We start from the raw sequence: 12,907 nt of genomic DNA, 5'->3' as shown, positions 1-12,907 counted from the left end.
ATCCATGTTGCCACACATGGCCAGATTTCATTGTTTCTCATTGCCATGTAGTATTCCATGGTATAGATAAACCACATCTTCTTGATCCATTCATCTGTTGATGGACACTTAGGCTCTTTCCATGTTTTAGCTATTGTGGAGAGTGCTGCTATGAACATTGGGGTCCATGTGCTCCTATGCATCAGCATTTCTGTATCCCTTGGGTAAATTCCTGCAGTGTTATTGCTGGGTCAATAATTTCTTTTCCATTTCTCTGTTCATTCTGTCTGGAGCTCCTATTATTTGGACATTGAACCACCTAAACATATCCTTGAAATTTATCTTTTCTCTCCTATTTTTCATATTTGTCGTTTTACTCTTTGTAGATTTCTTCCACTTTGAACCTTTCTATTTAATTTTCATTTCTACTATCATGTACATATTTTTAATTTTTTTAATGTTTATTTATTGTTGAGAGAGAGAGAGAGAGAGAGTGCGAGTGAGAAAGGGGCAGAGGGAGAGGGAGACACAGAATCTGAAGCAGGTTCCAGGCTCTGAGCTGTCAGCACAGAGCCCTACACGGGGCTCGAACCCATGAACCATGAGATCATGACCTGAGCAGAAGTCGGCCGCTTAACCAACTGAGCCACCCGGGTGCCCCATGTTTGAGATTTTTCTTGCTTCTTGTAGTAGGCTTGTACTGCTTATACATTTCCCTCTTAGGACTGCTTATGTTACATCCCAAAGGTTTTAGATGTTGTGTTTTCATTTTCATTTCTTGTCATGTACCTTTTAGTTTCTTCTTTTATTTCCTAGTTGGCCCATTGATTGTTTAGTAGCATGTTATTTAACCTCCATGTATGTGGTCTTTCCAATTTTCTTGTGTGTGTGTGTGTGTGTGTGTGTGTGTGTGGTTGACTTCTAGTTTCATAGCACTGTGGAGAGAAAAAGGTGTAGGATAACTTGTATCTTCTTGTGTTTGTTAAGGCCTGTTTTGTGGCCTAATGTGTGATCTATTCTGGAGAATGTTCCATGTGCACTTGAAAAGAATGTGGATTCTGCTGTTTTAGGATGGAATGTTCTGAATATATCTGTTAATTTCATCCAGTCCAGTATGTCAAGTTCATCCCATCCAGTCCAGTTTGTCATTCAAAGCCATTGTTTCCTTGCTGATTTTATCTTTAGATGATCTGTCCATTGTAAGGGTACTGTTAAAGTACCCTACTATTATTGTATTATTATCAATTAGTTTATTTTTTGTTATTGTTTCCTATATTCAGGTGCTTCCATGTTGGGTGCATAAATATTTACAATTGTTATATCTTCTTGTTGGATTCTCCCCTTTATTATGATATACTGCCCTTTGTGTCTTGATACAGTCTTTGCTTTAAAGTCTAGTTTGGCCTTCTTTTGACATCTATTTGCATGATAAATGTTTCTCCATTCCTCTCACTTTCAATTTGCAGATGTCTAAAAATGTGTCCCTTGTAGGCAGAATATTTTTTAAATGTTTTTTATTTATTTTTGAGAGACAGAGCATGAGAGGGGGTGGGGCAGAGAGAGAGGAAGACACAGAATCTGAAGGAGACTCCTGGCTCTGAGCTGTCAGCACAGAGCCCAATGTGTGGCTCGAACCCACGAACCGTGAAATCATGACCTGATTCAAAGTTGGCTGCTTAACCAACAGAGTTGCCCCAAATGTTGTTTTTTGATCCATTCTGACACCCTTATTTTTTTTTATTGGACCATTTAGTCCATTTATATTCAGAATAAGTATTGATAGATTTGTATTTATTGTCATTTTGTCACTTGTTTTGTTGTTGTTTCAGATTTTCTCAGATCCTTTCTTATCTGTCTTTGATGTTTTTATGATATTCTTTAGTGATAAATTTGGATTTCTTTCTCTTTATTCTTTGCATGTTTATTAGTGGTGTTTGATATATCATTACCATTGGGTTTGTATATAACTTCTTCTACAAACAGTAGTCTATATTAAGTTGGTGGTCATTTAAATTTGAATCCATTCTTTTCTGTTCTCCTCCCCATGTTTTAAGTATATGCTATATTTTATATCTTTTTTTTTTGTAATGTTTTATTTATTTCTAGGAGAGAGAGAGAGAGAGAGAGAGACAGCGTGAGCAGGGGAGGGTCAGAGAGAGAGGAAATCACAGAATGAAACAGGCTCCAGGCTCTGAGCTGGCAGTCAGCACAGAGTCCGACGTGGGGCTCGAACCCACGAACCGCGAGATCATGACCTAAGCGAAAGTCGGTCGCTTAACCTACTAAGCCACCCAGGCGCCCCTTATATCCTTTTTAAAATGAATTCTTGACATATATTCTTTTACAGAAATATTTTTTTTTTTACTGCTTTTATGTTTTCTACCTTTATACTGTCACTTTTGGTCTCTCCTTTCCACTCAAAAAAACCCCTTTACTATTTCTTGCAGGGGCTACTTTAGTGGTCACATACTCCCTTAGTTTTTGTTTGTTAGCGTTGCTGAATAGAGTAGTTTTGGTTGAAGATTTTTTCTAGTCAGCACTTTGAATATATCATGCCACTCCCTTCTGATGTGCCAAGTTTCTGTTGAAAAATCTCCTGCTAGCCTTATGGGTTTTCCCTTGTAAGTTAATTATTTCTTTTGTCTTGTTGGCTTTAAGATTTTTCATCACTGTATTTTGCAAATTTAATTACAGTATGTCCTGGTATAGGCCTGCTTTTGTTGATTTTGATGGGAGCTCTCTGCCTCCTAGATCTGTATGTCTGTTTCCTTCTCCAGATTAGGGGATTTTTCAGATATTATTCCTTCAAATAAAATTTCTGCCCCCTTTCTCTCTCTTCTGGGCTCCTATAATACAAATGTTATTATGTTTGATGGAGTCCCTGAGCTCCCTAGGTGTATTCTCATTTTGTGTAATTCTTTTTGTTTAGCTTCATTGCTTTGTTACTTTGTCTTCTAAGTCATTAATTCATTCCTTTGCTTCTTCTAGCCTGCTGTTCATTGCATGGAGTGTGTTTCTAATCTTGTTTATTGCACTCTTCATCCCTGATTCTTTTTAACTCTTATCTCTGTGGTAAGGATCTCACTGATGTCATCTATTCTTTTCTCAAGCCCAGTGAGTATCCTTATGATTGTTGCTTTAAATTCTATCAGGCATGTTACTTATAGCTATTTCACTTAGATCTCTGGCTGTGGCCTTATCTTGTCCTTTCATTTGGGATAAATTCCTGTCTTCTCATTTTGTCTAAGTCTCTGCCGTGTGTGTGTGTGTGTGTGTGTGTGTGTGTGTGCGTGTGTTAGAAAAGCCAGTTATGTCTCCTGCTCTTGACAGTAATAGCCTTATAAAGAAGTCCTGTACTGTAGTGTCCAGGGCTGGCACTTCAGGGAGTGCCTTTGGTGTGTAGCATGTACTCTGCTGTTGTGTTCTGGCTGCTCTATCCTTCAGGGCAGTCATCTGCAGAGGCTCTCCTTGCCCACTGTGGGCAGTGTTTGGTACCTAGCCTGAATGTGGCAAGTTTTAAGTAGGTGTGCTTTGATCTGCTTGTGAAACAAGTCCTGTCACTACCTCCACTGGAAATGAGGCCCTGTAAAACTCTCTGATTAGGACATGTGGTGTTTGTTCTCATCTTGGAGAGGGGCCTGCTGCACTGACACTGAGGCAAACGTGACTGAAAATGGCAGCTCCACTGGGACACAGGAGGATGGGTCTTGGTATGAGGTAGTAGCTAGTATAGGCTCAGTGCTACTGCTTATAGGTGGTTCTGTCTTTATGCTGATGATTGGGGGAGGGGAGGGAATAGCACCAACTAGTTCCTTTATCCTCAGAGAGGTGTCTCTGTGAATGCTGCCTGGCAGGGACACTCTCTGAGAAAAGCAAGTAATCTGTGTCCCAGGCACTATTCAGGTTGCTGTTTCCCTGTTGTCTGTCCCTGGGTTTTTTGCCTGCTTTCTTTCTAGGAGCAGTGTAGTGCCCTCTGGGCTCTGTCAACCCTACTGACCCTTAAAACTTGAGGGTGTAAGCTTCCCTAGTTGCAAGAATTCACAAAATTCAGCCCTTCCTGTTTCCCAAGCCAATGGCTATGGGGAAACTTTCTCCTTGTGTGTTCCCCTGTGTGCTTCTCTCACTTGCCCTTCTCTGTGACCATGGCTCTCTGCCTTCTGCAGCAACCAGGATCCGTTTTTCTCCTAAAGCTTGTCACCGTACTTCCTACCTTCTTCAATGTAGCCTCTTCTCTTTAGTTGTGGAGCTTGTTCTGTCAGTCTTCAGGTCTATTTCTGGGGTATTCAGGATGATCTGATAGTTGTCTAGTTGGGACGAGATGAGCACAGGGTCTGCTGCCACCATCTTCCTCTCTGTCTTGACTACTCACCCATTTATTTACCACTGGGTAACAAATTATTATAGTGAAATTGAATCTTAGCGTGTATATATACTTAAAAGAAGGATGTTGACAGATAGTATACTTGAAGTGTTATATTTATTAAGGAAAAATAAATTATTATTTATTTTTAAGGATAGGTTGTTTCTCGTAATGTTGCATATGTTTTATTTACACAAATTCTTTTAAGATGCAAACCATCACGTTTTGCTGTTAAAACTGCTACAGCATATCACACCTAAGCCCTCCAGTACAACTGTAAGCAAATATGTATTGTTGAGAAAGCACCAGAAGCAGTCGAGGAAGCAAGACTGTATTCCTAGTAAGGTAAACTAAAATCTCTGCCTTTTTTATTCCTCGTTCCCTGAAGGAGTTACACGACCAAGTGAAGGAATCTCTCAGCTTGAGTTTTGAGGCCACAAGTGCAACCTTAAATGACTGTGCTTGAGACTGCGGTTTCTGCAGGCAGGCATGTCCAGCTAAATTACATTACAATAAAACCATAAGATTTTGTTATTTTAACAAACTGAATGGTGGACTGAAATCAACACGTGAAAGAAAAGCTAGGCTTGAGGTTTGCTCCTCTTTTAAAGGGATAGTGTTATTCTAATTTTATTGATGCATTAGTTTTCATAAAGTGCGGTAACAAAATAAATAATGTGAAGGTTTTGAAGCTCTATATACAACTCTGAGATTGAGATACGTTACTGATTATGTGCTTGATAACCTTTTAACTCTGTGGAAGCTGAAATATACATGAAAAGTTCATTGATCCAAGTAAAATAATGATTTTTCCCCCCTTAGTTCAGTCTACTGTGGAGAAATATAAGCTAGCTTATTCTATAAAACAAGATTAGATTAACGAGAATATTTATATGCTATAGACTAAATCCGGATACAGTCAGGTGCTGAGCATTATTCCTGGCTTCAAAATAGGATGTATCTGTTTCATCATCTGGTTGGGGTATGAAAGGCATAGTTTGATGCTGCAGATTTTCCCAGTCCACATCACTGAAGAGAGGATGACATTTTAGCTCTTAGGAAAAATATAAAACAAAACAGTATTACATCATTGCCTAAGTAAGTACTGTTTTACAGGAATTAAGAGAAGGTCTCACATATATCTTGTCCTTGTTTTGCTACTCACAGATGTGTTTAATCTCTGTGCAACCAGATACTTCACTGTGTGTAGTGTGTCATTTTGTATAACATCCGACATATGACAGGAGCTTGGCCTGTATTTGTCAAATGAGTGAATGATTTGCCTTAACAGAAGCCTGTCTTTCTCAAGTCTCCAACTTCTCACATAATCCCTGACTTAATCAGATAAGAGCTTGGCCTACTTCCTATTCCAGGATACAGTTTCCACACCACTGATCTTCATGATTAATGCCTACTGCTCATTCCAAGTCTTTGCTGCCGGTTTCTATCTCTGCGATCCTTAGCACCACCTATTGCCCTATATAACTTTGGTAAGAACCTCATCCTCCACTACTTTATTTTCTTCCATATGCTTCATCCTTATCCTTCATGGTGATTTTAACACATACATTGATGACACTTGTAAACATTTTCTTCACAGTCCTTTGACTTTGATTTCATTGACTTGTATCTCCATTGCACAGCTCTTAGCAGTATGGCTACATCCGGAATCTTTACTGCCTCACTTACAAGATCTCAACTTTGTTCCTCTCTTGAACTACATTTTCAGTACCTGTCTTCTTTGCGATTTCCTTCTACCTACTAAAATGAAAATATGCTCTTTTGATCACACTTATGATACTTAGTTGCTAGACACAACCTCCCCTCTCCTCAACCCTTCACTTTGTAAGACAACAATAAAGATGTTGGCAAAAAATTAAATGATAGGGCACCTGAGTGGCTCAGTCGGTTAAGTGTCCAACTTTAGCTCAGGTCACGATCTCACATTTCATGGGTTTGAGCCCTGTGTTGGGATCTGTGCTGACAGCTCAGAGCCTTACGCCTGCTTTGGATTCTGTGTCTCCCTCTCTCTCTGCCCCTCCCCAGCTGTGCTGTCTGTCTGTCTCTCTCAAAAATGTATAAACATTAAAAAATTTTTTGAAAATTAAGTGACAATTAAGAGATTAATTACTTAAAAAAAAAAAAAACCCAGCAACCAATTTTAGGAAAATATTGGGAGAAGACTACACAGACAAGAAAGAATTACGTGTCTATATTGGGAGTGAGGAGTTGGGAAATCGATATGTCTACAAGTAATAACTCACATTTAGAGAAATTGTCTCTTAATTGTTCAAAATAAATGCTTGAGCATGGATTACTTTAGTTACTTAGCAGTAAATCTTAAACTATGATATCTGGATATGATATGATACTTTATGGCTCTCTCATAACTATTTATTTAAACTGAACTCTCTATGGCATTCTAAGCCAGTTTAAGATGAACCCTACAAACAGTTGTTGAAACAACTGTTTTTAACTGAAGACTATTCCTGTCATCTGCTTCACTATGTAAATTGTTCATTAAACAAATGAACAAAAAATCAGAGGTCATTGGTGAGGATGCTGTTCTTCAGTCTCCAGTTACTTTCATTTATTTTGTACTTTGGGAAACAAAATTATCCCAGTTGAGAACTCCTGTTCGAAAGTAAGTTTTAGAGCTGAGCTTTCAAAGGTCTGCACCCACAGTTTACATAGGATTTTTCTCTTCCTGTGAAGCTCACTCTTCACAGAGGTCTTTCTGACTACTCTAGAAAATCTCTTGTCAACATTTTGTATCCACTCACTTGCTTTATTTTTTCTTCCCAGGACTCACTGCTAGATGGTATTATGTCATGGCTGTATTTGTTTACTTTTTGTCCTTCCACTAGAGAGTAGCTCTAGAAGCACGTGGGTTTTAGTCTTATTCATCCCTGGGATACCTCCAGTGCGCACAGTAGCATTGCGTGGCACCTAGAAGTCACTCTGTAGGATTTGATAAATAAGTAAATAAACTGTTGATCTTACTTGAGGGAACACCTAGAAGTTGTTGCAAGTGACATATTACCAAAGCTTGTTTTTTTAAATACCTTATATCACATGGAAATGCATCTGGGGATGTAACTGCTTATTTGTTGCTTATATCTACTTCGTTATAAGAAAGATTTTAAGGCAGGTGACATCAAATTTAACTTCAATCTAAATGGAAGCTAATGGGTTTTTTTGGTTTCAAAATTGGAGTTAATAACTCCCGCACTGGAAAAAACCATTGAATGGGTCACAAATATACCAATTTTTCTTATTGTAGACAACCTGGCATCTAATACGTTTTCCAGTCAATAATGATATCAGAAATGAAGCAGTAAGAAATTACATAAGATAATTTTGATAAAAAAATATTTGCTGTATTTGTTGATGATCAACTTTATCAGGCTTTAAAAAAATCCTAAGACATTGACAAGATTATTTTGAGGTTATTATTTGAGATTAATAAAATTCAGTGAGTGAACATCCTAACCTGATGCATTGAATTTTAATGTAGAATAAGGATCAATATATCAATATATATCTATCAGGCAAAAATAACCTGAAGAAATTTTTAACCCATTTAGTAGTCAGATTATTTGTAGTGTTTGTTGTACTAGAACTTGATATCATTATTACCATTCACCTGAAACAAATCAAGGGTAAGAGTTTAACACAAAACCTTACCTTTCATTCCAGCTCTCTTTGTATTATCAATAGTTAAAAGTATTTCTACTGCATTTTGAGCATTATCAGATAACTTTTCTTCACCTTCAGGCCAAGGGATATCTACAAATACAAAGAGCTTATTGATCATTGTTCAAATAATACAGAGAGATAAATGCATCTAACTTAATAGAAAAAGAATCACCTCTTTTCAGAATATTCTGGAATACTTGCTGTGGTGTTTCATCATTGAAAGGAGGAATTCCTGTTAGAAACTCAAACAAGCAAACTCCAAGTGCCCACCAGTCTACTGCAGGACCTGGAATTTAAGAGGGATTAGTTGAACTTGCAAGCATTTTGTACAAATGTTTCATCAACTAAAATATCAATACATGGATATTTGGGCAAAATCAAGGTATTCATTTCCCTAAGGCTTTCTTCTAGCTTCATAAGGTGCAAAAACTCAAATTACTTTCATTTCGGTAACATGGCAATGACTTTACTTCTCTGTTTTCCAGGATGTTTAGATTAGCAATTAACCTAGCTCATTAAAGAAGAGTTTAAGCTATTTTTTGTCACTCCCAGTAACTTCTGATATTCTGAATACTAAACATGTTCTAAATCCTAAAGCATAACCCAGGAATGTGTTTAATCTAAAGATTACTCTCTAAAATAGAGTACTTGCCAATTTCAAATTAGAGAACAATAACATTTAGATAATTCTGTATTCCATTTACTTCACATGGGTATGAAGTAGCAACATTTATACTAATTGGAAAACAAACTGGTTAACAAGGGAAAACCTTAGTGTTTTAATGTACCCCTTACTCCTTTCAAGAACACAGAGGGACAAAGTAGTTTAACAAAAAGTGTTCACTTAAACTATGGCTTGCAGAGGTAATTAGGAGATAAGGTTTAATAAATAGGTAAAACTGATTTCTAAATGAGATCTTTACTGGAAGCATCATTATGTACAAAAGATGTTTTAAATGATAATTTTAAACATGACTTTATAATATGATTTATACTTTTATTTAGCCTTGTCTATGAAAAAGTGTTTCCTAAGCAAAGGTTAATTTCAGTCAAGAAATGACTAACTTTAATATAAATTTAAAATAGGAATTCTAATCTAGTACTAAATTTGCTTGGAAATTACTCTTTAAAATCAATTTCACAAAATTCATTATTATGGTTAAGCAACTGCCACCATTCCATTTTCAAACAAGAAGAAAAGCACTGGGGAATCTGCCATTAGGAAAATAATCACATGCATTTAGAGAGCCACATAATCCCATCTTCCCTAAGCAAAAAATGATGAGAACAGTCCATAGGCTTCCATTTCTATAATAATTACTATACAAAATACAAACCACCTCAGTTAGTAGCTCTTTTAAGCACCACTGAAAAAGAATTATTCCAACAGATAGACAGTAGAACCAAATAACAGAAAAGAAGGGGAGAAATCAGGAAAAAAACCATACATTTCATTATTTTACTTAGGTTAGAAATTAGAATGCTTTCTCCAGCTCAGCCAAAATGTACTCATGTCAAAAACATACATGATTTCTCCATGGATATGCCACACATACCCATATATTTGAGTCAAAGTCTAATAAGATCACATATTATGATAGAGTGTAGCAATTATATACTGCTAGCCAGAGAAATAGAACTTGTTTTACACAATTGATTTTCTAATTTGAAACCCACATCTGTAATTTGTACATTTGATATAGTTATACCTTTATGTTTTCTAATAATAATGGAATTAAATAGTTAAGAAAATTCATGCCCTTTTGTGGGTGCTAATTTTTAACATTTTTTTATGAAGCCTATGTCCTAGGTGCAATAAGAAAGGCTATATCTTTACTCTCTGCTCCTTTTAAAGTTATTTTAAAAATGCTACATGCTTACATTTGCTTTCAAAGAGAAAATCAGTCTCTCTGGATGTCTTACTGCTCTGAAAACAGAATGCAGTATATTTTTATATTTCCTAAGTGAGGTGAAAGGAAGGAAAACAAATTTTCTATGCAATGTGATCTAGTTATACTTTGACTGTTCAGTTTAATTTGCTTTGCCATATTACTTTACAGTCTGAGATGTTCACTCACCAGAAGTCAGAAACCCTGCATACAAGAAAAGAGTAATTAGGTATACTGTATGAAAACTGAGTTCATTTTCACATCATTCACTGGACTAGATACTACATATTGTGCCAGACACAATGATACCAAGATGAATAAGAAAGATCACTTTTCCCAAGAAGAAAACAACCTACTCTGGGAGAGACAAAAATAGATGAATTTGACACAATGTTAAGAGAGATGAAACAAAAACATGCACCAGAAGCTATGGGAAACTCAGGCAGGAGTTCCAAAGTCCTTGGTGGAGGGGGAAGACCATGAAGGGCGTCAGAGAAGTCTTAGCTGTCCTCAACATGATGTTTAGAAACAGAGCGGTCAATATAAGAAACAGAATTGCTGCAGTGGCTGACCTTGGGGTCTGGGATTTGGGGAAAGAGATACAAAGTAGTCATTTTTTAAAAACTGTTAAGTTACTTTGTATTTGTTATTTTAAAAACTGTATCAAATTACTTTTATGAAAATGAAAATCTTAAAAACCTATCACTAGATAGCTGAGGTAACTACATGCCCCACTAAAATAATGGCAGGATCCTAAAAACCAAATCTTTAAATTTGAAGCTTACGGTAATACTGTATCCTAAATAGAGAAAATGTAGATTATAGGAAATGAGCTGGCAAACCTGTGACTTATCAATACAGGCACTGTACAAAACAAAAGTCAAGTAAGCGCCCAGGGGAACTAAGTTGCTTTGGCTAGTAATGGGGAATACGGATTATGTCTCTTTTCAACATCATAGAGATTGTTAACAGTGTTAGCTGAGTGCTAACCAATGACTCCTTCTGGGATGCTATGGAGAAGGAAAACAGACCCAAGTCTCAAGAAATCTTCATAAGCTTTTGCAGTGGAGGCAAATATAATAGCATAGGTAAAATGACATAAGCTGACGTTAAACAGTTTATAATAAAATTATATAAAAATAAACAGCTACTTCTCCGTAACTGACCAAGGATGCTTTGTGGAAGAGGTAACATTTGAACAGGTGATGAGATGAAATTTGATGGGAAGATGACGGGGTTCTGGCTTTTCTCAACTAAGGGAAAATACTTGCGAAAAGTAGGGAAAACCTGAAGAAAAATGTGTCTAAGAAGCAGAATGGGAACATAAGGCTTATAATGAGATTCTTTGAATCTGCTGGCACCTCGATCTTGGACTTCCCACATTCTGGAACTGTGTGTGAGGAATGCATTTTTGTTGTTTACAGAAGAAAAAGAAACAGAGAGAGATTCTTTTAGATGAGGCTAGTACGAGAGCTTAGAGCCTCCAATGCCATGACTGATAATCTGGATTTTATTTTGCAGGTGGGAAGGGCCATCATGGTTTTTGGAGGAGAGCTGACCACTTTATGTCTTACGAGGGAAAATCTGGTGGCAGTGATTACAGACAATAGAAGGAAGATGATGGTCCAGGAAGAGAGTTAGTAAATGAATGAAAGGGAAAGAGGAGTTTCTTACAGAGGATAGTGGCAGAGATGAAAACGTGAGAAGAAATTCTGCAGGAACAGTATTGACTGGGTCTACATGCCTGAATGTAGGGATAAGATCTGTGCTACCGCGAAGGTGGTAGTATTGAGAGAGGGAACAGAGGACGAGCAAACTGGACAAATCCCATTTTGACACAGCATGGCAAGTGGAAAGCTGAGCAGGTACCTTGTCCATGTGTCTGCTGCCTAGAAAAAGTCAGGATTAGAGCTGGATATTTGGGAAGCATCGGCTAGGATGTGAGAACTGAAGTCACGGGAGACATGAGATTAACAGGAAGTAGGTGTAGAGAAAAAAGGGTAAAGTAAAGGGCAGGATTGGGAAGAGGAATCTCCGTGTTTTGAAGAGCTGAAGAGTGGAGGAGTAGCAACAGAGGAATGAGACTGAGAAGGAGCCGGTATATCTGACAAGAACGACATCACTGAGGCCTGTTAATAACAAAATGTCAGTGACAGGTGCCTGGCTGGATCAGTCCGTAGAGTATGTGACTTCTGACCTCGTGGTTGTAAGTCCGAGCCCCGTGTTGGGTGCACAGATTACTTAAAAATAAAAATCTTAAAAAAAAGAAATAGTGTCAGTTAAATGGTAGGGAGAACAGTCAGATTGCTTGAGCAAAAAAAAAAATATCAAGCAAAGAAAAGAGGCAACCTTTGAGAAGGGACATGGTGAGGGGGAAAAAAGGATGGAAATTATTTTCAGGTTAAGGAGAAAAGGCAGCATAGGAATAAAAATAGAAGGGGTAAAGGGGATGTGGGGAAGATGAGACAGTTGATCACCAAAGGAGCCCAAAGAAAAGGGAAGCAACTGATAGATCAAGGTGCTCACATTATGGACCAAATTATGTCGCTCCGAGAAAAGACATGTTGAAGTCTTAATCCTGAGATCCTCGGGATGTGCCATTTGGAAATACGGTCCTTGCACATATAATTAGGTAGGTTGAGATGAGGTCATGCTGGAGTAGGGTGGGTGCCTAATCCAATGTGACTGGTGTCCTTATAAAAACACAGCCACGTGACCGTAGAGACACAGGGAGAACAGCATATGAAGAGGGATGATTCGAGCGAGGCACCTGCCAGCCAAGGAACACCAAAGACTATAGGCAAACCACCAGAAGCTGGAAGGGGTGGGGTAGTTTCTCCACACCTTTTAGAGGGCTCATGGTCCTGTTGACACCTTGATTTCATACTTCCAGCTTCCAGAACTGTCAGACAAGAAGTTCCTATCATTTTGAACTATCAGTTTGTGGCACTTTGTTACAGTAGCCCTCGGATAACCAATA

The 12,907-nt window shown here is 37.7% G+C and overlaps 1 protein-coding gene across 4 annotated transcripts in view; it reads right to left on the bottom strand.

Moving 5' to 3' along the window:
• Positions 1–4,437: 4,437 nt before the first annotated feature.
• MASTL (microtubule associated serine/threonine kinase like) overlaps positions 4,438–12,907 on the bottom strand; it is a 28,231-nt gene continuing 19,761 nt past the window's right edge. For all 4 annotated transcript variants that reach the window (XM_077772467.1, XM_077772468.1, XM_077772469.1 and 1 more), the window contains exons 10-12: positions 8,211–8,324; positions 8,027–8,128; positions 4,438–5,393 (exon numbers count right to left, since the gene is read on the bottom strand). In XM_077772467.1, the coding sequence (XP_077628593.1) occupies positions 5,236–5,393; positions 8,027–8,128; positions 8,211–8,324 (374 nt within the window). In that variant the 3' untranslated portion in view covers positions 4,438–5,235. The remainder of the gene's footprint in view (positions 5,394–8,026; positions 8,129–8,210; positions 8,325–12,907) is intronic.

This window comes from Crocuta crocuta, unplaced genomic scaffold, assembly GCF_008692635.1.
Source record: "Crocuta crocuta isolate KB4526 unplaced genomic scaffold, BGI_CrCroc_1.0 scaffold96, whole genome shotgun sequence".
Taxonomy (NCBI): Eukaryota; Metazoa; Chordata; class Mammalia; order Carnivora; family Hyaenidae; genus Crocuta; species Crocuta crocuta.
This window is presented reverse-complemented; position numbering and strand designations above follow the sequence as displayed.